The sequence below is a fragment of the Bos indicus genome, chromosome 23 (genome assembly GCF_029378745.1).
Source record: "Bos indicus isolate NIAB-ARS_2022 breed Sahiwal x Tharparkar chromosome 23, NIAB-ARS_B.indTharparkar_mat_pri_1.0, whole genome shotgun sequence".
Lineage (NCBI taxonomy): Eukaryota > Metazoa > Chordata > Mammalia > Artiodactyla > Bovidae > Bos > Bos indicus.
The window spans coordinates 31,699,157-31,724,513 of NC_091782.1; the positions used below are offsets into that span (position 1 = coordinate 31,699,157).

The window sequence follows — 25,357 nt, forward strand, 5'->3', positions numbered from 1 at the left end:
AAAGGACAGAAACAGTATGGACCTAACAGAAGCAGAAGATATTAAGATGAAGTGGCAGAATACATAGAAAAACTATACAAAAAAGATCTTAATGACCCAGATTACCACAATGGTGTGATCACTCACTGCTGTTGTCCTTTAATGGACCAGAACCTGGTGGTTCGGAGTTGACCAATAAGAAAGTAAAGGAGAGAGAAAGAGGCGGATATTCCTTGGTTTACGCAGAAAGCCAATAAAGCCCCTGAACGGGGCTTGCTCTGTTCACGAAGGCCTCAGGCGCCCTCTCGATGGGGTGAAGGCACAGAGCACCTTCTTGAGAAGGTCTTAGAAGCCTGGGCAGGAAAGTGAACTCAGAGAGTCTTGCGCTCCAGGGGATCAGCCTGAAAAAGAGAGAGAGAGAAAGCAAGAAACAAGGACCAAAGCTCTGATGGAGCAAAGGTGTTTTAATCAACATGGTGTGGGCATATATACTGTAGTTATTTTCAACAAAGATAAAGATTAAAATTCCAGACTTACAAAACATAGGTGATCCATATTAAAGAGAGAGAGAGAGTTGTAAATAATCACTTTTACCATATGGTTCACAAGAAGGAAAAGGGTACTTAACACTGTATAGAAAAACTAACGAAGGAAATGCCTGGATCCCTCAGCCCCAGGAGAGGCTTGCCTCTCCTCTTAATTCCTAAATATTCAGGAATTAATAAGGAACAGAGGATTCCTGACAGATCCAAAACAGCACACAGGAAGCCTCCTGTTAAATGCTTCCTGACAACTCACCTAGAGCCAGACATCCTGGTATGCAAAGTCAAGTGGGCCTTAGGAAGCATCACTACGAACAAAGCTAGTGGAGGTGATGGAATTCCAGCTGTGTTATACCAAATCCCAAAAGATGATGCTATGAAAGTGCTGCACTCAACACATCAGCAAATTCGGGAAACTCAGCAAATTCGGGAAACTCAGCAGTGGCCACAGGACTGGAAAAGGTCAGTTTTCATTCCAATCCTAAAGAAAGGCAATGCTGAAGAATGTTCAAGTGAAAGTGAAGTTGCTCAGTCATGTCTGACTCTTTGTGACCCCCTGGACTATAGCCTACAAGGCTTCTCTGTCCATGGGATTCTCCAGGCAAGAATACTGGAGTGGGTTACCATTTCCTTCTCCAGGGGATCTTCCCAACCCAGGGATCGAACCCAGGTCTCCTGCTTTGTAGGCAGACACTTTAACCTCTGAGCCACCAGGGAAGCCACTAGGGAAGAATGTTCAAACTACCACACAATTGCACTCATCTCACACACTAGCAAAGTAATGCTCAAAATTCTCCAAGCTAGGTTCTAACAGTACATAAACCAAGAACCTCCAGATATTCAAGCTGGATTTAGAAAAGGCAGAGGAACTAGAGATCAAATTGCCAACATCCTTTGGGTCATAGGAAAAGCAAGATAATTCCAGAAAAACATCTACTTCTGTTTTATTGACTATGCCAAAGCCTTTGACTGTGTGGATCACAACAAACTGGAAAATTCTTAAAGAGATGAGAATACCAGACTACCTGACCTGCCTCCTGAGAAATCTGTTTGCAGTTCAGGAAGCAACAGTTAGAACTGGACATGAAACAATGAACTGGCTCCAAATTGGGGAAGGAGTACATCAAGGCTGTATATTGTCACCCTGTTTATTTAACTTATATACAGAATGCATCATGCAAATTGCTGGGCTGGATGAAGCACAAGCCAGAATTAAGATGTTGGAAGAAATACTAGTAACCTCAGATATGCAGATGACACCACCCTTACAGCAGAAAGCAAAGAGGAAGTGAATAGCCTCTTTATGAAAGTGAAAGAGGAGAGTGTAAAAGCTGGCTTAAAACTCAACATTCAAAAATCTAAGACCTTGGCATCCAGTCCCATCACTTTCTGGCAAATAGATGGGAAAACAATGGAAAAAGTGAGAGACTTTATTTTCTTGGGCTCCAAAATCACTGCAGATGGTGACTGCAGCCATGAAATTAAAAGACGCTTGCTCCTTGGAAGGAAAGCTATTACAAACCTAGACAGTATATTAAAAAGAAGACATTACTTTGCCAACAAAGGTCTGTCTAGTCAGCTATGGTTTTTCCAGCAGTCATGTGTGGATGTGAGCATTGGACCATAAAGAAGGCTGAGCGCCAAAGAATTGATGCACTTTTACTGTGGTGTTGGAGAAGACTCTTGTGAGCCCCTTGGACTGCAAGTAAATCAAACCAGTCAATCCTAAAGGAAATCAGTCCTGACTATTCATTGGAAGGAATGGTGCTGAAGCTGAAGCACCAGTACTTAGGCCACCTGATGCAAAGCACTGACTTATTAAAAATAAGTCCGTGATCCTGAGCAAGAAATTGAAGGCAGGAGGATCAGGGGATGACAGAGGATGAGAAGGTTGGATGAAATCATCTAATTGATGGACATGAGTTTGAGCAAGCTTCGGGAATTGGTGAGGGACAGGGAAGCCTGGTGTGATGTGGTCCATGGGGTCACAAAGAATTGGACACAACTGGGCAAGTGAACTGAACAATAAGGGCAGGTGCTAAGAAATGTAACAATTTAGAAAATGATTATATTCTACACAGATGATCTTACATTTTATAAAAAATGCATTATACAAAAGAGAAACAAGTGAAAACAAATACATTAAACTGCTAGCAAAAGATGTTCTTTGAGATTATATCTATGCTGATACTCAGTTTAATTTTATCATACCAAATCTTAGGTGAGCACATATCAAGTTAATAAATCAACTTATTTCCAAAAACTATTCCTGTTCCAATTCCATATGTTTCTACTACAGTTGACCCTTGACAACGCAAAAGTTAGGAATGCTGATTCCACACTTAATCAAAAATCCATGACTTTTGACTTCCCGAACTTAACTACGACTAGCCTACTGTTGCCTTATTGTTAATATAAACAGTTTATTAACACCTATTATATGTATTATATACTGTATTCTTACAATAAAGGAAGCTAGAGAAAAGAAAATGTTATTAATAATACATAAGGATGAGAAAATACATTTACAGTAGGCACTGTATTTATCAATACCATAAGTTTACATCCTCTGTTTACAAGATGAATCGTCTGTCAGTACCTACATTAATATTGTCTTATATGATACAAAATACTGTATATATGTATTATTAGAAATCAAAAAATAAAAAGACAATGTGAAAAATAAATTCATATTTATTTTAAGGTATAATGACTTATACATTGATAACAAAAAATGAGCTAATTACTGATGTTTTATAAATAAACAAGTGATATAATTGCTTCACAGTAGCCTACCTTATACACTAAATGAATCATTTAAAAATGTTTATGGCCTATGTTATATAGTCATATTCATAATACAGTATTGAGAATATTATACATTTCTTAAAAACTACTTACCTGTGGTGATAGGCTGAAACATAGTTTCTCTAACTGTGAAAGAGAGAAAGAAGTATACTATATGATAATGTAATTCTTTGAAAGCGAATTTATAAGCAATAAAAAACTTAAGTATTAATTTTATATCAAGTATCACTCATGCCTACATGAGGATACACTATCCTCTTCCACACGTCTTACACATGATGCTTTATACATATATTTTTATATATTTATGGAAAATCTGTGTATCAGTGGGCTTCACAGCTCATGCTCATGTTGTTCAAGAGTCAGCTGTGATACTGCCCCAAGGAATTCATGCTAACCTTAAATTTGTGTGTTAATTTTTATGTTGTAACTTTGTATGATATAGTTTTTTAATGTGGAGCTCTCTAGCAGGTTTCGACCAAACACATTCATCACAAAACCAATAACAATAGAAATACTATTATCCCATGTACACCATCTGTGGTCTCACTATTTGACCCTGAGACTATTTAAAAGAATGGATTAAAAGTTCATGTAGTCTTGTACTTTCCTGATTAAACAATTCCCAAACTTATTTTTCATGGTCTATGCTTCATGACTAGTATTTTCAATCTAGTTTTTAATATGTGTGAACCATCTATGTGCCAATATTATGCTACCCTTACAGGAAATAGAGTTCACATAGTTTCACTCTGGACACAATGACCAATTAAACATGAGGGACTCTGGAATCCCTAGGGCTAAAAGAGCACAGAGCATTGAATGAACGGTAAGCCTTCAGTTAAAGCTAAAGCCTCTCTCCATGACTCTGTCAGTGTTGCTGGTATTTATAAAATCAGCTTCTCATTGTATTAGGAACTTGCTGAGAAGAGCCAGCGTCAGTCAAAAACACCTGGGTGACTGAAGACACTAGCTCTAATATACTTTTACCTCATCATATGAACTTTCCTCATATGTTTTTGATTCAGTCCAGTTATGTGCTAATTTCATTCTCAATCTGTAGGCAAAATGTAGTTGAATAAGAATTTCACAAGAGGTGAAATGTCAAAAAGTCATTGCATTTTTCATCCTGTTTTTGGACCAAACTTCCTTCAAAACATGGCACAAAGAATGGTGTAGACATCTTTTCAACACTAGAAAAAAGAAAAGGTGAGTGATGTCTACTAACAGAATTATGTTATTACCACTGAGTGGGAAAGATCTCTCAAGATCATTTCATATACTTCCCTGCCTCTAGGTTGCCTCTCATTCAATAACCAGAGTTCAATTTGCTTCCTGGGAATCTTTTTTTTTTTTTTTTTTTTTTTGCTTCCTGGGAATCTTGAAATAAAGCTCAAATATTTTCAGTGGCTCCAAAAATACTTGTTATCATTTCACTCCTTTGCCCATTATATTGTCATACAAAAAAAAAAAAAAAAAAAGGAGTATTTAGGATTCTTTTAATTAGTAGAGAATATAGAAATAAGAGAAGAGTTATGATAACAGTGGGATGAAAATGTCCTTTACAAAGGGTAATTTCATTTTTCTGACAATGTAAAAAATGAACTAATGAATGAGCATCATGACATCAATGACATCAGAGACATACAAAATGTGAAAGAGTATTGAATAAAAGATGTGAAAAAAGAAATCAGATCAGATCAGATCAGTCACTCAGTCATGTCCAACTCTTTGCGACCCCATGAATCGCAGCACGCCAGGCCTCCCTGTCCATCACCAACTCCCGGAGTTCACTCATACTCACATCCATTGAGTCAGTGATACCATCCAGCCATCTCATCCTCTGTTGTCCCCTTCTCCTCTTGCCCCCAATCCCTCCCAGCATCAGAGTCTTTTCCAATGAGTCAACTCTTCACATGAGGTGGCCAAAGTACTGGAGTTTCAGCTTTAGCATCATTCCTTCCAGAGAAATCCCAGGGCTGATCTCCTTCAGAATGGACTGATTGGATCTCCTTGCAGTCCAAGGGACTCTCAAGAGCCTTCTCCAACACCACAGTTCAAAAGCATCAATTCTTTGGCACTCAGCCTTCTTCACAGTCCAACTCTCACATCCATACATGACCACAGGAAAAACCATCTAGTGAGTAGACAGGAGCAGGAAATGGCAACCCACTCCAGTACTCTTGCCTGGAAAATCCCATAGATGGTGGAGCCTGGTGGTCTGCCGTCTATGGGGTCGCACAGAGTCGGACAGGACTGAAGCGACTTAGCAGCAGCAGCAGCAGTGAGTAGACAAAGTAGCATTTCCCTGTTTTGATTTGTTTCTTTATTGATGAAAAATTGCACATCTTTTCTATTTTCACCTTTGCTTCATTCTTGTCCAACCTGTCTATTTATATCCACTGCTCTTTTTTTATTGGAGTTTTGGCCTTTTCTCATAATTATTATGTACTAATTACTTACATTTTAATATGTTAACCATTTTTGCCATAAACTGCACATTTTTCATCTTGACTATCCTTTATCAATGTATGAACTTTTTCATGTGAAAATTTAAATGTACACACAAATAAGTCAAGTCTTACATCCTTTTCTATTTTTCAACTGACAGTGTATTATTGGTATTTACTAAATAATGTATATCTGTAGCTAAAAAGCCAAAATTAAAACTTCATGTAATGGAAAGAATTATAGATCTTAGCACCATCTCTATTCATTCTCATGTAGGCATCCCATGCTAAAGTTATAGTTTATATATCAGTGTTACTAACTTGGGGAAAAAAGTATTCCACTCTGGTATAAAATATGTCAATTCTTCTTATTATATCTTCTTTTTTAAGTCAGTCTAGCAGCACTATCTATTTTTATGCTTGTAAATTCAAATGGGGTAGGTCTAAGCAATGACAATTTAAACATGCAAAGTAGACTAAAGGAATTTAGGTGCCCTTAGGTCATATAACTAAATAACTGATAACTTCCACAGATTGAAGAAAATCAACTTTATTTGATTTTTGGCTCCTTGATTCCATTGTTTACAATTCTTGTGTCTTCCTTTGCTGCTTTCTCTATATTTAGGTGGAATTAAGGTATTTATAAAATAGAATGGCCTTGAAATCCTGGTTTTGAGTCTTGGCCTTAAGATTACAGTGTGTGCAAATTATGTATTCTCATTGAGTCACAGTAGCAATAAAATGTAGATCATATCCATTTATTAGGGTTTTGGTGAGAATTAGAAAGAATTATTTCAGGCACTAAGCAATGCATGTCACATGGTAGTAAGTAAACTATTAGCTTATGCATTTTGCAGTTTTCATCAAGGTATTTGGAGATGCTGGGAGATGTCAGCTGTGATCATCATTATAAATCACAAGTTAGTCATAATTTTTTACCATGAATCAAAGCATCTAATACTCATGATAGCTCTTTGTGGGAATGGATGTTCATACGTGTCATTTAAGAGAGACAGCTCAAAAATATCCCAAGAATAAACTACTAAAATAAGCATAATTTCTTTAGATCAAGTTCAGATTTACATGATGCTCTTATAACCTCTATATTACTCAGCATTTTGAGCATGGATTAAAAACTACTGGATTAAAACAGCATTTATTCTTAAAATACTTATTAAGTAAGTAAGTTAGCAGTATAAGAAAAGGGATAAGAATTGAAATGTATTGAGCACATGTAACTGTCCATGTTTCATGCATGCAGGTTCATAGTCTTGGCATTTAAATGTGATGATTGCTTCATAAAGTCAAACATAAATACTAAAACAGAAGACCTATTTTTTAACCATACAATACATATATTATATTTCACGGGGTTCTATTTAATTGACTATATATTTGGCGTTGAATCACTCACAATGATTATCCTAAATTCAGTTCTGTTACAGTAAGAGTAGTCAATATTATCTATTGACCACTTCCTTATTTTATATTTTTAGGAATGAAAAATAAGTGCGTCACCATGAATTGGGCAAATGAGAGCTCCCCAAAAGAATTTGTACTACTTGGCTTTTCAGACAAGCCCTGGCTACAAAAACCTCTTTTTATTTTACTATTAATATCATACACAACCACTATCTTTGGCAATGTGTCCATCATGATGGTGTGCATTCTGGATCCCAAGCTTCACACCCCCATGTATTTCTTTCTTACTAATCTGTCCATCTTAGATCTCTGTTACACCACAAGCACAGTCCCTCATATATTGACGAATATTTCTCACAATAAGAAGACCATCAGCTATGCTGGCTGTGTGTCCCAGCTCATCATCTTCCTGGCCCTGGGTGCTACTGAGTGTCTCCTCCTTGCTGTTATGTCCTTTGACAGGTATGTGGCGATTTGCAGACCCCTCCACTATGTTGTCATCATGAACCCTTGGTTCTGCTTGAGGATGATAGCCTTCTCCTGGTTCACTGGCTTCAGCAACTCAGTGCTGCAGTCCTCCTTGACCCTTAACATGCCACGGTGTGGTCATCAAGAAGTGGACCACTTTTTCTGTGAGGTTCCTGCCCTTCTCAAGTTGTCCTGTGCTGACACAAAGCCTATTGTTGCTGAGCTTTTTTTCTTCAGTGTATTAATTCTGCTAATTCCAGTGACATTGATCCTCATCTCCTATGGCTTCATAGCTCAAGCAGTATTGAGAATCAAATCAGCAGAAGGACGACGGAAAGCTTTTGGGACGTGTGGGTCTCACATGGTTGTAGTCTCTCTCTTTTTTGGAACAGGCATATACATGTATCTACAACCACCTTCTTCCACCTCTAAGGACTGGGGGAAAATCGTTTCTCTCTTCTATGGGATATTCACACCCATGTTGAACCCCCTCATCTATAGCCTTAGAAATAAAGATATGAAGGAAGCCTTTAAGAGGCTGATGCTGTTAACATTTTACTATAAGAAGTAAGAAGTGTTTCATCATGATGAGAATTTTCTGAGTCTTTTTTTCTCTTGAAAATAGAATAGTGTTTGAATTAATTTTTTTATTTTTTAAGGCTTTTACAAGTTTACGGAATTAGGCCAACAGTTAGAAAATCTTCCTTGCTTAAGGAAGTAATGCTGAGACCATAAGCTATATTTTTCTAAACTAAAAGCTCCTTTGCTTTCTATAAGGTTCCTCAATGAACTTTGTTTCTTGAGGCCAAGCCATGCTAATTCCCTCCTGTCAATGCTTGACTATTCAGAACACTTGGATGGTTTACTTTCCCACTTTTATTATATGTTAGAGAACTATCTTGTCTACCGCCTTAGTTAGGGAGTTCCATATCTTTCGGACTAAATGACCAGCAATCCCAAGACAGAAGTTTTCCCATAGCACACAAATCCTCATATGCACCCTTCAGAACTGTTCCAAGCATGTAGTCTGTCCCAAATCTAGTAATAGCTGACTTTAAACCAGCTAAGTGTGTGCATCTCATCCTAGAAACTGGAAACATCAGTTGATTTTTTAAATTATTTATTTATTTATTTTTCACTGTGCTGGGTCTTCGTTGCTACACACAGGCTTTCTCTAGGTGAGTGGGGCCTACCTACACTGCGGTTGCAAAGGGAGGACTTCTCTTGTTGCGGAGCACAAGTTCTAGGGCATGTGGGCTTCAGTAGTTGTGGCAAACGGGCTTCGTTGCTCTGTGGCATACGGGATCTTCCTGGGTCAGGGATCAAACCAGTGTCCCTTGCATTGCGAGGTAGGTTCTTAAACCACTGGCCATCAAGGAAGCCCTCAGTTGAATTTTATTTCCAACCCTCTTTTTAATTCATCCCTTTATTTCCAATGAATTGCATTTTTTTTCCTTTCTTCTTTCATTCCCCAAATTCTTACTTCTCCCAAGTTCTGCACCAAGCACACAGGATCTCCCCTAAATTATGACATTATTTATAAAAACGTTAATAGGAATTTTTTCTAACATTGATCTGAATTAATTCACTTTATTTGGGTAGTCACTCAGTAAGTATTTATTGATCACTAGGTAGCACTACCCCAGAGAGAAAACAATCATAGTTCCTCAACTGAAAAATATTCTAGTTCGCAGAGGAAATGACGCTTAAACTCAGATACTTAAATGATTACTTGCAGTTAGCAATGTAAGAGCATAGATGGGACAACATTTTAGGCAGCAGAGAAAAGGTTGCAAACCACATACAAAAGTAGCTGAAGATGATAACTGAAAAGTTTGAACTTTATCCAGTTATGAAAGCAGAATACTTAGAGCACAGAAGGTAGCAGAAGCACAAACTATCTAAAAACGTAAGTACAGAGTATGGCAGAATATATAATAAGCATGTGTTTACTAAATGTGACATTTCAAATAAATGGGAAAGGGGAAAAGTTTAAATATATGGAGTTTAAAATGTTTGTTTAGCACAAAAAGAAAGCAATAAGTATTTCAAGACACTGCAAATGAATGAATACAATTATATCTCAGTATAAGTGCCATTTTTAAGATTTCCCAACCATTTTGTACCACTGCCATCTCTTTTTGAATATATGATAGACATTTCCAACTCAACACAATCAAAAGCTGAACACCTACCTGCTCTCTTCACCACAAAGTCCTCTTCTAAAGCTCACTATTTTAGTAAGTTGATTCACTTGTTGTGAATCTGCAAATCAGAAACCATTAGCCATATCTTAAACCATCCCCTGCATAATTTTCCATATCAAAACCATTACCAAGACAAATCAGTCATTCCTCTTTTGTACCTCCCACCCCTCCATTCCTTTCTGTCTTCATACTCCTGGTTCCATATTCTTTTTCTGCTGCTACTGCTAAGTCGCTTCAGTCGTTCCCGACTCTGTCAGACCCCATAGACGGCAGCCCACCAGGCTCCCCCGGCCCTGGGATTCCACTGGAGTGGGTTGCCATTTCCTTCTCCGAAGGAAGAGGAATATATGGCTGTATTTTCCAGCCATACAGCCTTCTGTCTTGCACTTAGCGTTTTTCCTTAAAGCGCAGAATATTTGAGCATTCTTATCCTTCCACACCTGGCATGCTGCAGACCATGGGGTCACAAAGAGTCGGACACAACTGAGCAACTGAACTACAACAAATCCTTCCACCTAATTACTAATTGCTCAGGCCTCATCATTTATTAGAAAATCTTTTTGTGGTCTCCCTGATTTAGTCTAATACCCACAAATTTACTTGCTCACCATGTACCTCTCATTTATGGCATTTATCCTTCTAAGTGATCATTTGATAAGTGCCTTTACCTACTACTGCTGCTGCTGCTGCTAAGTCACTTCAGTCGTGTCCGACTCTGTGCGACCCCATAGATGGCAGCCCACCAGGCTTCCCCGTCCCTGGGATTCTCCAGGCAAGAACATTGGAGGGGGTTGCCATTTCCTTCTCCAATGCATGAAAGTGAAAAGTGAAAGTGAAGTCGCTCAGTCGTGTCTGACTCCTAGCGACCCCATGGACTGCAGCCTACCAGGCTCCTCCGTCCATGGGATTTTCTAGGCAAAAGTACTGGAGTGGGGTGCCATTGCCTTCTCCTAGACTGTAGCAAAGAGCAAAGTTTGGTTTTGTTCACCAAGATACTCAAAAAACTTAATTTTGGAGACAAAAATTAAAATATCTGTTGTCAAAATTATGGAAAATTTTAGCTAAAAAACAAATTTTCATTTATTCTTTTAAAACAATTTTCAGAGATATAAAACTCTCTGGGGTGAGGAAAATGGTCCTATAAAATTCCATGGTGGGATATAAACTCAAATTCTCAAAGGCTAAAGAAATTTAATTTCTCTGTAAAAATGAAAATCTAGTGACTGTCACATATAGTTATTAATTAGTAATCATTTCTCTTTTTAAAATTACATAAATGCATTACTGTATTTTAGTAAAAGCAAATCGTTTTATGGAAGAGAAATCATCCTTTAACATTGCTGGCATATTAGTTTATCCCTCTAGGAATAAAGGTTATAGTTTCTCTTCACGTGCATTATATCTTACTAATATATCTAGGTTCTTATTTATTAAGTGAAAGATTCTTTATATTCTATAGCACTTTACAGTTTTCAAGATTCACACACATGATTTCATAAAGTCCCATAAAACCTTTTTTTCTTACCCCTACATTGCCCTTTCCACTTTCCTCTCCCCACTGATAACCACTAGCCTGTCCTTTGGATCTGTGAGTCTGCTTCTTTTTTGTTATAATCACTAGTTTTTGTGTTTTTTAGGTCCCACACATAAGTGATATCATACAGTACTTGCCTTTCTCTATCTGACCTATGTCACATAGAATAATGCCCTCCAAGTCCATCCATACTGCTGGAGATGGCAAACTTTAATTCTTTTTGCTATATCTCCTCAAGCAAGGGAAACGAAGGCAAAATTTTTTAAAGGGGACTACATCAAACAAAAAAATCCTTTCCACAGCAAAGGAAACAATCAACAAAAGAAAAAGACTGCCTACTGAATGGGAGAAAATATTTGCAAACAATATATCTGACAAGAAGTTAATATTCAAAATATACAAAGAAAGCATAACTCAAAAAATCTGACTTAAAAAATGGGCAGAGAACCTAAATAGACATTTTCCCGAAAATTCCATACAGATGACTTACATTCAAAAGATGCTCAAAACCACTAGCCATCAGATAGAGGCAAGTCAAAACCACAGTGAGATATCTCCTCACTCCTATCAGAATGGCTATTATCAGATGGACAACAAATAACAAATGTTGGCGAGGATGTGGAAAAAAGGGAACCCTCATGCACTGTTGGTGGGAATTGATTTAGCACAGTGGAAAACATATGGAGGTTCCTCAAAATATTTTTTAAAAAATTAAATTTAAAAAAATATTCTAGAGCAAAACACTGTCTCAGAAAATAAATAGAACTACCATATGATCCAGAAATTCCACTCCTGGGTATTTATCCAAAGGGAAAAAATCACTAATTCAAAAAAATATATGTAAAATTGATTCACTTCGCTGTATAGCAGAAGCTAACACAGCATTGGAAATCCAAAAAAAGTTAATTTAAAAATTAAAACATAAAGAAGTACCTCCAAACCACCCCCCGCGAAAAAAAAGATATATGCACTCTTATGTTCATTTGCAGATTAATTTACAATAGCCAAGACATGGAAGCAACCTACATGCCCATCAGTAGATGAGTAGATAAATAGGTAATGGAATATATATACAATGGACTATCACTTAGACAAAGAATGAAATCTTGCCATTTGTGACAACATAGATGGGCCTAGACGGTATTATGAGAAGTGAAACAAGTCAGATAGAGAAAAACAGTGTGATTTCACTGACATGTGGAATCTAAAAATAGTACAAATGTACAGACATGACTAAACAGAAACAGAGTCCTAGATACAGAGAACAAATAGGTAGTTGCCAGATGGAAGGGGTTGGAGAGGGGAAAAAAGAAGCTGATGGAAATTAACAGACACAAATGTACAGTTATAAAATAAATGCATCATGGGTATAAAATGTACAGTGTGAAGCCTATAGTCAATAGCTGTGTAATAACTTCATATGATGATAGATGGTAACTAGATTTACTGTGGTGATCATTTTGAAATGTACAAAAATATGCTGTGTACCAGGAACTCACTCAGTGTTGTAGTTCAATTATACTTCAACAACAAACTCACAGAAATAGATCAGATTTGTTGTTATTAGAGGCAGGGTATGGGGTGGGAGAGAACTGGATAAAAGTGGTCAAAATGTACAAATTTCCAATTATAAGATAAAAAGTTATAGGGATACAATGCACAACAGGATTAATATAATTAATATTGCTGTATGTTATATATAAAGTTGTTGAGAGTAAATCCTTAGAGTTCTCAGCACAAGGAAAAATATTTTTTAATTTCTTTTAATTTGTATCTTTGTGAGATAATGAATGTACACTAAATTTACTGTGGTCATCATTTCATGATATATCATTATGCTGTACAACTTAAACTTATACAATGCTCTATGTCAATTATATCTCAATAAAACTGAAAAAAATTAAAATATAGATGTTAAAATTGATGGGTTAAAATTTTATCAGGACCAAGATATTATATAATTTCTGGCCTTTCCCTTCTAATTACATTTTAATTTCCAAGGAAAAAATATCATAACTTGTCATAGGAGAGACTTGGGGGACATCACCTTAATCAAGTGACTGAACTTAACAGCATCAACTGTTAAGACAAACCAGCCTCATGTACCTTTCTGTAATGATTGGCTCCTGCATGGGGAACAAAATAAAGCACACTTTGGAGATAATCAACAAGATTTGAATATAACTTGTAGATTAGATAATAGTACAGTTATATTGCTATAAAATATTCCAGTTTTGATAACTGTAGCAGCTATGTAAGAAAATGTGCTATTCTGAGTAACTGTACACTGTACTTGGAAAACTATAAGACACTGATGAAAGAAATTGAAGGCGACACAAACAGATGCTTATGGATTAGAAGAATTATTATTGCTAAAAAGGCCCTGGGGAAGACATGGCCAGTGCTCACTTCAGGTCCAGCTGTCTCTCCAAACACCCTGGGCACACACAGACTGCACAGGGATGAACCCACACAAAGACACACCTCCAATACTGAGATAGGTAACAGTTTCACATAATTTCACTGAGACAGAGAGAGTAACAAAATAAGATGACAAAAGAATATGTTTCAAATAAAAAACCAAGAAACAACAGCCCCTGAAAAAACTCTAATGAAACAGGTAAATAATTTACCTGATAAAAAGTTTAAGGCAATAGTAATAAGAATGTTAACTGAACTGGGTAAAAAATAGATCAACACAGTGAGAATTTTACCAAAGAACCGGAAAATATAATAAAGGACCAGTCAGAGCTAAAGAATATAGTATGTGAAATGAAACTTCAAGAGGAGAAATTAATAGCAGATTAAATAATATAGAAGAATGCATAGGCCATCTGGAAAAATGAAAATCACCCAATTAGACAGAAAAAAAATTAAAAAAACAGAAAACCATTTTGTTTGAAATGAGAATAGTTTACAAGAACTCTGGGACAATATCCTTCACATTACCATCCACAATATAGGGATCTCAGAAAAAGGAGAGAGAGAAAGGAGTTAAAATGTATTCGATGAAATTAGGGCTGAAACCTCCCTGAACCTAAAGAAGGAAACAGATATTCAGATATAGGAAGCACAGAGATTTCTATTGTAAGATTTCACTCATATGTGGAATCTAAAAAATAAAACAAACAAAACAAAAATAAACTTACAGGTACAAAGAATAAATGAGTGGTTACCAGAAGGGAAGTGTATTGGGACGTGAGTAAAATGGGTGAGGGGGGTCAACTGTAAGATGATGAACGGCATGTAGACTTGTGATGGTGATTACTTTCTAGTGGATACAGATGCCGAAGTATAATGTTGTACACGTGAAAATTATATGATTGTTTAAAACCATCAATGAAAATCTTGTTTTGCCACATATCAGTTTGCCCTTTGTGTATTTCACTAGTATTTCAATCATTCTGGAGCCAAGTTTACCGACATACTGAAAATAAGCATCAATCTATTACTTCTCTATTACAAATAAGTTTCATTATAGCAAATTTTTGTCTGTAATTTTGTCAGTGTTATATTTGAAGCAACAGGGAAAGTGACTGATACATAGCAGGCACTCAACAAATAGTTATTGCTTAAATAAATGAGTGAAACACTGAAGCATTAATTTCTTCTTGACACATTTTTAATTGTTTAAACCAAATGTGGAACTTTAACATAGTCAGCATTCAGTTCAGTTCAGTCGCTCAGTCATGTCTGACTGTTTGTGACCCCATGAATTGCAGCACGCATTAGGTCAGGTTAAAAGTCTATATTATACCATGCTACTGTGGAAGAAATATTCGAAGACAAAAACCTTATTGTTCCTTAAAAATAATATTAGAAGGTGACTGCCTCTTCTCTCTCTGTGTAGAAATAAAATTATTTGCAGGAATCTCAAGAAATAATACCCTGAGGAAAAAAATAAAAGAAAATTGCATCTTGACCCCAAAAATAATTGTCTTAAATTTTCTTTGTTATTCAAGATTTTCCATGAAATTTTTTAGGTAGATTGCATTTTCTAGGATTCTTAGTCCTTTTTTTTAAATTTAAATTTATTTATTTTAATTGGAGGCTAATTACTTTACAATATTGTATTGGTTCTGCCACACTTGAACATGAATCTGCCACAGGTGCACACGTGTCCCCATCCTGAACCCCCCCTCCCACCTCCCTCCCCGTACCCTCCCTCTGGGTCATCCCAGTGCACCAGCCCCAAGCATTCTATATCATGCATTGAACCTGTACTGGTGATCCGTTTCACATATGATATTATACATGTTTCCATGATATTCCCCCAAATCATCCCACCCTCTCCCTCTCCCACAGAGTCCAAAAGACTATTCTATACATCTGTGTCTCTTTTGCTGTCTCGCATATAGGGTTATCATTACCATCTTTCTAAATTCCATATATATGCATTAGTATACTGTATTGGTGTTTTTCTTTCTGGCTTACTTCGCTCTGTATAATAGGCTCCAGTTTCATCCACCTCATTAGAACTGATTCAAATGTATTCTTTTTAATGGCTGAGTAATACTCCATTGTGTATATGTACCACTGCTTTCTTATCCATTCATCTGCTGATGGACATCTAGGTTGCTTCCATGTCCTGGCTATTATAAGCAGTGCTGCGATGAACATTGGGGTACACGTGTCTGTTTCACTTCTGGTTTCCTCGGTGTGTATGCCCAGCAGTGGGATTGCTGGGTCATAAGGCAGTCCTATTTCCAGTTTTTTAAGGAATCTCCACACTGTTCTCCATAGTGGCTATACTAATTTGCATTCCCATAAATTCATTTTCCTAAACTCATTCAACAAAAAAAATGCCAAAATTTATCATTTCATTTTACTATGGCAAGAAGAAGGAAAGTAGTATACCCACTAGGGAATTTCTATCATGCTTCTTACCAAGAGATTTCCACTGAGGTTTATTGCCTGTATGGAGAAAATGTCCCACAGCTTTATATAAAGAGGAAGAACCTTTCCTGAGCAATTATTTTAGAGTAAAATGGGTTTTCATATCTAAACATATTTAAGATGCTTCAAATCAAATATACATATAATGTTAAGGACCTACAATAAGAAATAAAGACCTACAATAAGAAGTAAACATACTGAACACAGAGAGAAAATACATTCCTTATCTCCAATTAATCCTGATGGAAAGTAAATATCAATGTCAATAAAGGGAAGTATTACCATTGAATATCAACATTAATTTAAAGTAAGCATTATATGTAAGTGATTGTGATCTGTTTAACTTGATTCATTTATATCATTTTGTACAAGTTTTTGTGCAAAGCTGCACACTAAAAAAATGTGTAAGTAAATTGGCACCTTTAGTATTAATAGTATTGAAATGCTCCTATTTTGGAAAAATAAATCTAGAGATACTGTTTGTGTTAGCGGTCATTTTCAATAATTTAAATATATGTGTGCTGACATAAAATCTTAAAATCATTAACATCATGTTAAAGCCAAGGGATATGAGTAATTTGTGGAAATGAAAGGGAAGAAAATGCGAATCTTATGAGACTTCTTTCGGTGGAGATAAGTACAGTGTTAATATTTAGATATAACCTAAGAAAATTGATTAGAAGATAGAGACTCCTAATCAACCTGGACACTATATTTCATGAAAATAACTAACCAAACATTAAGTATTACTTACAAAAGTATAGCCACACATATTGGATTGGTTAATCCTAATAGCACAGCAAGGTAGATAAGGGAGGTTCCAAACATTTAAGTAATGCATAAAAGATATGTTTGTTAATCATTACAGTGAAGTGGATCCAGTTTTCTGATTCCATATCCTACTACACCAGTGCTTTTTCAAACATTTTACCACTGCCTAAAGCAAGTTTTATATTTTATATAATAAGCCCAGTCACACATGTATACATATACTCACACTTGTAATGGAAACAAATATTATAAAATCAATAAAATGGTATATAACTGTTAAATGTGTGATAGATTACAATTCACAGTATGAAAAGCACTAATATATATCATACTGTATTTTTAAGAACTGATACCTTTAATAATCTTATATAGCCAGTCTGTACAATCAATTATTGCCTATCTTGTTTTTTTAAGTTCTGAACATGTTGCAAAGAATCATTTTCTTTTAGGTGTATGTTTCTTTTTATGATAAAAATTTACTTTGGCAAAAGTCATTTTAGGATTTGAGGCATAGGATTAAGGAAAAGCACTCTGTCTTATTTCTGTGTAAAGTAGATGAATCCAGCTGGAGCCCAGTGAATTCTGAAATTACCCAGAAAACAACTCAAAAATTCAACCAGAGAATGATGAAGCTCAACTGAGTAAGGATGAAGGAAATGAACACAGGCAGTAAGTTAGCATGGGTGGTTCTTGGGAAACTGTCTTGTATTTTGTTATTTTCTCTAATATAAGAGCAATTGTGAGTCCCCTTTTCTCTAATAATTAAACTATGAAAATTTGCTATATTTCATTTCCTAGGTAAAATATCAAGATTTGTTAGTCTTCCTTTTAGATATACTACAAAATCATTATTTGGGGCATTTTGTCTCATAAATTTTACCTTGCAAATATCAAATCACATCACTGGAGTTTCACCACAGAGAAAAATCCCTTCATAACTCATGTTATTTAACTGAATAAATTGACTATCAAGAGTATTTAATACTGAAATGCAAATCTTCCTTTGACTTAAATCCACAAACAAGAGCAACAGTCATGAATGCAGGCAATGCAAGCACGCCAAAGTTTTTCATTCTCTTGGGTTTCTCTGACCATCCCTGGTTGGAAATGCCACTCTTCACAGTAGTTCTTGCTGCTTACATCTGCACACTAGTGGGAAACATCTCGATTATTGTGGTATCCAGGGTAGATCCTCAACTTGACAGCCCCATGTACTTCTTCCTTTCCAACCTCTCCTTCCTGGACGTTTGTTTTACTACAACCACCACCCCTCAACTGCTGCTGAACCTCTGGGGCCCAGATAAGTCTATCACTTATGGAGGCTGTGTGACCCAGTTTTATGTATTTCACTTCCTGGGAGCCACTGAATGCATCCTCTTAGCTATGATGTCCTTGGATCGTTACGTGGCCATCTGCAAGCCTTTGAGGTACCCAGTTATCATGCAACAGCAACTCTATATCTTCCTAGTGGTCATGGCATGGCTAAGTGGTTTGGCTAACTCCTTGCTTCAGTCATCCCTCACCATCCAGCTGCCACTTTGTGGCAACAACAAGGTAGATGACTTCCTGTGTGAGGTCCCAGTGATGATCAAGATGTCATGTGCTGACACCACATTCAATGTAGCTATGCTCTCTATTGTGGGCACTTTCTATTCCCTGGTTCCCTTGTCACTTATTCTTGTCTCCTACGGGTTCATTGTAGCTACAGTGCTCAGAATTCAGTCCTCAGAGGGAAAGAAGAAGGCCTTTAACACATGTAGTTCTCATGTTATTGTTGTATCTCTCTTCTATGGACCGGTAATTAGCATGTATGTGCAACCTTCTACTAATTCCCAGGATAAGAACAAACTAATGTCCCTTTTCTACAGTTTGGTAACTCCTATGCTTAATCCTTTTATTTATACTTTAAGGAACAAAGACATGAAAATGGCAATGACAAGTCTTCTTGTCTTATTGTACCATCAAAGAAGAGAATAAACATAGCTATTTTTGTGCTTCATACTCTCCATATAGGGCTTGGAAGAGCCCCTGTTCTAAAAGCACTTCTGATTTTACCTCCTCTCAACATTCTCCCCAAAATGTAGCTTTTCAATATGTTCAGTTCAGTTCAGTCACTCAGTCATGTCTGATTCTTTGTGACCCCATGAATTGCAGCACGCCAGGCCTCCCTGTCCATCACTAACTCCCAGAGTTCACTCTGACTCACATCCATCGAGTCAGTGATGCCATCCAGCCATCTCATCCTCTGTCGTCCCCTTCTCCTCCTGTCCCCAATCCCTCTCAGCATCAGAGTCTTTTCCAATGAGTCAACTCTTTGCATGAGGTGGCCAAAGTACTGGAGTTTCAGCTTTAGAATCATTCCTTCCAAAGAACACCCAGGGCTGATCTCCTTCAGAATGGACTGGTTGGATCTCCTTGCAGTCCAAGGGACTCTCAAGAGTCTTGTCCAACACCACAGTTCAAAAGCATCAATTCTTCGGCACTCAGCCTTCTTCACAGTCCAACTCTCACATCCAAACATGACTACTGGAAAAACCATAGCTTTGACTAGACGGACCTTTGTTGGCTATCATAATAAATAAAATAAACATGTGGTACAACATTTTAGATGAAATTTATAAAAATATTAAAATTCATATGTATATAAATTGTGTCTTAGAAAATATTGAAAGACATGTTTTTAAAATATCTCTATGTGACAAATCTCATGTGTAGGCACATTTGATGCACATGGTTGTACTTGCTAGAGGGCTGTTTTTCAGCTTTGGCACACATTACAATCCTTAAACTTATAAGGACTGACTCTTCTACAGACCTTCTATATCAGAATTTTAAGAAATCATGTCCAGAAAATTATTTTTTGAAACTGCCTCAGTTAACTTTGAAGTACATGCAGAATCTGTGAGGACCATGATCGAAAAAACAAATTGAGATATCCATTAGAGACAGAGGTCAGAAGGGATCTCAAATACGGGACAAGGTATAAGCTGACCCTTCCCCTCCAAAATAGGTGACAATTTGCCAAAAGATTGAAGAATTTCAAATGCTCCACGCTTTTAAAAAAAGATGTAAATGCATCAGCAGAAAAATTAAAAACACAACCCCTAGCAAACACTAAGGCAAATGCAACAATACCAAATTGAATACCTAGACAATATGATTTCCTTAAAATTAGATATTCTATGAAATTCAGCTAAGTACTCCAATCAGTAGTGAAACTCTCATTTATGTGCAATAAAATTTTTCAAAATTGGTTTCCTAAAACTAAATTATACAATGAAGAATTGACAACTGAATTGTTACTGTTGATTACTAAATTATCAGTATGGGTAAGTAAATATTTAAAACTATCTCAAACAAACCAAAAACAAAAAGAAGAAACCATAAGAAATTATGCAAGAAAACATATGATTTAGAGAATAGACACATGAAACTAAATATAAACAACAGGAATGGTAGTTGAATGAAAACAATAGATTGAGGAGAAATAACTAAGTAAATAGTCAGAAAATTCCCCGGGAAAGAGAGGTTCCAGCCATACATTAGGCACTCCAGCCCTGGGGTCTGACACCGGGAAAATAACCCCCGTTAGCCAGTTTGAAAACCAATGGGGCTTCTTTGATTTCTTTCACCAGTGTTTTATAGTTTTCTATATATAGGTCTTTAGTTTTTTTAGGTAGATATATTCCTAAGTATTTTATTCTTTTCGTTGCAATGGTGAATGGAATTGTTTCCTTAATTTCTCTTTCTATTTTATCATTATTAATGTATAGGAATGCAAGGGATTTCTGTGTGTTGATTTTATATCCTGCAACTTTACTATATTCATTTATTAGCTCTAGTAATTTTCTGGTGGAGTCTTTAGGGTTTTCTATGTAGAGGATCATGTCATCTGCAAACAGTGAGAGTTTTACTTCTTCTTTTCCAATTTGGATTCCTTTTATTTCTTTTTCTGCTCTGATTGCTGTGGCCAAAACTTCCAAAACTATGTTGAATAGTAGTGGTAAGAGTGGGCACCCTTGTCTTGTTCCTGACTTTAGGGGAAATGCTTTCAATTTTTCACCATCGAGGATAATGTTTGCTGTAGGTTTGTCATATATAGCTTTTATTATGTTGAGGTATGTTCCTTCTATTCCTGCTTTCTGGAGAGTTTTTATCATAAATGGATGTTGAATTTTATCAAAGGGTTTCTCTGCATCTATTGAGATAACCATATGGCTTTTATTTTTCAATTTGTTAATGTGGTGTATTACATTGATTGATTTGTGGATATTGAAGAATCCTCGCATCCCTAGGATAAAGCCCGCTTGGTCATGGTGTGTGATCTTTTTAATGTGTTGTTGGATTCTGATTGCTAGAATTTTATTAAGGATTTTTGCATCTATGTTCATCATTGATGCTGGCCTGTACAAATGGGATCTAATTAAAATTAAAAGCTTCTGCACAACAAAAGAAACTATAAGCAAGGTGAAAAGACAGCCTTCAGAATGGGAGAAAATAATAGCAAATGAAGCAACTGACGAACAACTAATCTAAAAAATATACAAGCAACTCCTCCAGCTCAATTCCAAAAAAATAAACGACCCAATCAAAACATGGGCCAAAGAACTAAATAGACATTTCTCCAAAGAAGACATACAGATGGCTAATAAACACATGAAAAGATGCTCAACATCACTCATTATCAGAGAAATGCAAATCAAAACCACTATGAGGTACCATTTCACACCAGTCAGAATGGCTGCGATCCAAAAGTCTACAAGCAATAAATGCTGGAGAGGGTGTGGAGAAAAGGGAACCCTCTTACACTGTTGGTGGGAATGCAAACTAGTACAGCCACTATGGACAACAGTGTGGAGATTCCTTAAAAAACTGGAAATAGAACTGCCTTATGATCCAGCAATCCACTGCTGGGCATACACACTGAGGAAACCAGAAGGGAAAGAGACACGTGTACCCCAATGTTCATCGCAGCACTGCTTATAATAGCCAGGACATGGAAGCAACCTAGATGTCCAACAGCAGATGAATGGATAAGAAAGCAGTGGTACATATAGACAATGGAGTATTACTCAGCCATTAAAAAGAATACATTTGAATCAGTTCTAATGAGGTGGATGAAACTGGAGCCTATTATACAGAGTGAAGTAAACCAGAAAGAAAAACACCAATACCGTATACTAACGCATATATATGGAATTTAGAAAGATGATAATGACAACCCTGTATGTGAGACAGCAAAAGAGACACAGATGTATAGAACAGTCTTTTGGACTCTGTAGGAGAGGGAGGGGGGTGATGATTTGAGAGAATGGCATTAAAACATGTATAATACCATATAAGAAATGAATCGCCAGTCCAGGTTCAATGCAGGATACAGGAAGCTTGGGGCTGGTGCACTGGGATGACTCAGAGGGATGGTATAGGGAGGGAGGTGGGAGGGGGGGTTCAGGATGGGGAACACGTGTACACCCGTGGCGGATGCATGTTGATGTATGGCAAAACCAGTACAATATTGTAAAGTAAAAAAATAAATAAATAAAATAAAATGAAAAAAAAAAAATCAATGGGGCTTAGATCAGAACTATAAGAAACTAAGAGTCCACTCTTAAAGAGAGCACCCACAGTCGTCTTTACTCTTGATCATGGCGCAGAAGCTACAAACTGAAAACTGCATGGGCTCTGGTCAGCCTGCCAGGACTGCACCAGCAAGACCCCAGCCCACACCAGCCTCCAGCTCCAGCCCCTCTCGCCCTGGCATTGCTCTCCTCTGTAGCAGAGGCCGTTGCCAATGAGAACACCCAGACTTAGAGGGAAAGGAGCTGGCTTGGACCCCAGTCGTGCCCTGACCAGGGCCAAGGCAGCCATTGCCAGTGTATGTGTCCATGCTCACATGAGAGGAGCAAAAACTAGGGAGGAGAACACTATCACTGGTGGGCAAGAGGCCACCTTACTGGCATGGCACCAACCGCTCTCGCCCCAACCCAGCTTCTAACCAAGGCATACGTACTGGGGGAAAAGTGAAACCAGCCCAAGAGTGCAACCTCATGCCCTTAGGCCCAGGCAAGGGCTCAACCAAGGTAGAGACAACCATCATACCCAGGAGAAACCCAACTCTGTCAGGGTTCCTTGTCTAGCCCCTTGGGCCCTGAACCCACCTCCAAAAGGATGATGGGCACAAGAGAGGTGCTCACTCCCACCTGACTCTGACTCAAGCCCCTCCTACACTAGCCATACCTCACACCAAGGTGGTGGCTGCCAGAACACACGGAGAGAAGATGCAGCCCATGCTCACTTTAGATCCAGCTCTCCTGCTAAAGCCCCTGGGCACACACAGAATGCTTAAGTATGCCTCAAGACTAGGATAGGTAACTATTTCACCTAATTTGATAAAGACAGAGAATGTTAAACAAAATGAGAAGACAAAGTAATATGTTTCAAACAAAGGACATACCTGAAAAAAACCCTAATGAAACTAGATAATTCACCTGACAAAGAGTTCAAAGCAGATCAATCAAGTTTGAGATGGCTGCCCCAGATGGGGACTCAGAGGGGAAAAAAGGAGAATACATGGGCAGAGATATGTCCTAGGGAGTGAGACACTGGCGCTACAGATTGAGTGACCCAATCCTGGGGTCCTACACAGGGCGGATGAGTCCTCTTGACTGACCAGAGGATCACTGGGACTAACAGGAGGGCTGTGGGAAGCTTGACTCTGCTGGTGATGAGTGCACATCACTAGCTTACCCTCAAGGCAGGGCAAAGATGGTGGAGTGAAGACTACTCCAGTGGCTCCAGGGTTTCTGGAGAAAGCCTCTGCACATGCCCTGACCCAAGCCAAGCAAACACTTCAGTATCACTTAATTCACATTGTAGTGCAGCACTGGATCTGGGTGTGTCATGACCAAGAAGAATGCTCAAAAATGGGACACAGAGTTGACTCAGTCCCAGGTTGGCATCTGGGTCAGGTGGTGGCCATTATTGGAGCTTACTCAAGCATCACACTGGAAACAACCCAGAATTCTGACAGTAGCCAGTTTGCCACAGTTCACACACTGATACATGCCAAATGTCCAGGTGAGGCCTGCCTTCCCTGTGGTGTGGTTCCATAAAAGGGTAAAGTGGCAGAGGTTGGGGGGAATAATCGGCTATGAGAGACAAAGGGGACTTGGATCCAAGACTGCATCTGAGCAGAGTGAAGGAAATATTTGCTGGCCCCTGCTCAAGAAGTGCATCAGGGACAGTTTGGATCTGTCTACTGCCAACACAAGCTAAGAGCCTGCTTGGGCCCTCCCTTGCTTCAGCACTTCCCCACTATGGGGCAAAGGTCCTGGTGCGGGAGAGGAAAAAGCACACTCTTAAAGGGAAAAGAGCCAGCTTGGGCCCAGCCCTCAGGGGTTCTGCTCCAGCAACCTGGGATCAAAACCCACTCCCAATTAGGAGGTGACAGTCATGAGCAGAGGGGAAATCCCATTTCACACCCAGCTCAGTTTCAGTCCCTCCATCTTCTACTAAGGTGATGGCTGTTAGTACATCCTGAGGAAAGAAGTGACATGTATCCATGTCAAATCCAGTTCTCCTACCAAAGAAATCAGGCACATGCAATCCATACAAGGACATTCCCACAGAGTGACACTCACGTAAGACCACAAAAGGTAACTGTTTTATCTAAATTCCTAGAGGTTGAGAAAGTAAAGCAAGATGAAAAGGCAGAGGAACTGGTTTCAATTAAAAGAGCAAGAGAAAACCCGGAAGAAGTAATGAAACAGAGATAAACAATTTACCAGATAAATAATTCAAAGCACTAGTAATAACAATGTTAACTGAATTAAGGAAAAGAATAGATGAACACAGTGAGAATTTTAACAGGGAACTAGAAACATAAAATATACTCAATCAGAAATGAAGAATTCAAGAGATGAAATTTAAAAAAAAACAGTCAAAGGAATGAATAGGTGGCTAATTGATACAGAAGAACTCATAAGTGATCTGGAAGATAGGGATAATGGAAATCACTCGATCAGAACAGAAAAAAAAAAAGAAAATTTTAAAAACTGAGAACAGTTTAAAAGCTCTCTGAGACAACATTATCAATGAGACAACATTATCAATATTCACATTATAGGGTTCACAGAAGGAAAAGGGGGGATCTTAAAATGTATCTGATGAGATTATTGATAAAAATTGCCAAAATATGAAGAAGGAAACAAATATTCAGATACAGAAAGGACAAAGGATTCAAAAAAGTTGAACTCAAACAGACCCATACCAAGACATATT

The 25,357-nt window shown here is 37.6% G+C and overlaps 2 protein-coding genes across 2 annotated transcripts; both read left to right on the forward strand.

The window, feature by feature from the left end:
* Positions 1-7,298: 7,298 nt before the first annotated feature.
* On the forward strand, positions 7,299-8,240 carry LOC109576887 (putative olfactory receptor 2B3). The gene has a single exon (XM_019985530.2). It carries the CDS (start codon positions 7,299-7,301, stop codon positions 8,238-8,240), a length of 942 nt encoding a protein of 313 aa, XP_019841089.2.
* A 9,872-nt stretch (positions 8,241-18,112) lies between these two features.
* On the forward strand, positions 18,113-19,054 carry LOC109576707 (olfactory receptor 2B11-like). Its single transcript, XM_019985350.2, has one exon. It carries the CDS (start codon positions 18,113-18,115, stop codon positions 19,052-19,054), a length of 942 nt encoding a protein of 313 aa, XP_019840909.2.
* The last annotated feature ends 6,303 nt before the right edge of the window (positions 19,055-25,357 follow it).

Coding starts and splice junctions, on each gene's coding strand:
- LOC109576887 (XM_019985530.2), top strand. CDS start 7,299: ATGAATTGGGCAAATGAGAGCTCCCCAAAAGAATTTGTACTACTTGGC.
- LOC109576707 (XM_019985350.2), top strand. CDS start 18,113: ATGAATGCAGGCAATGCAAGCACGCCAAAGTTTTTCATTCTCTTGGGT.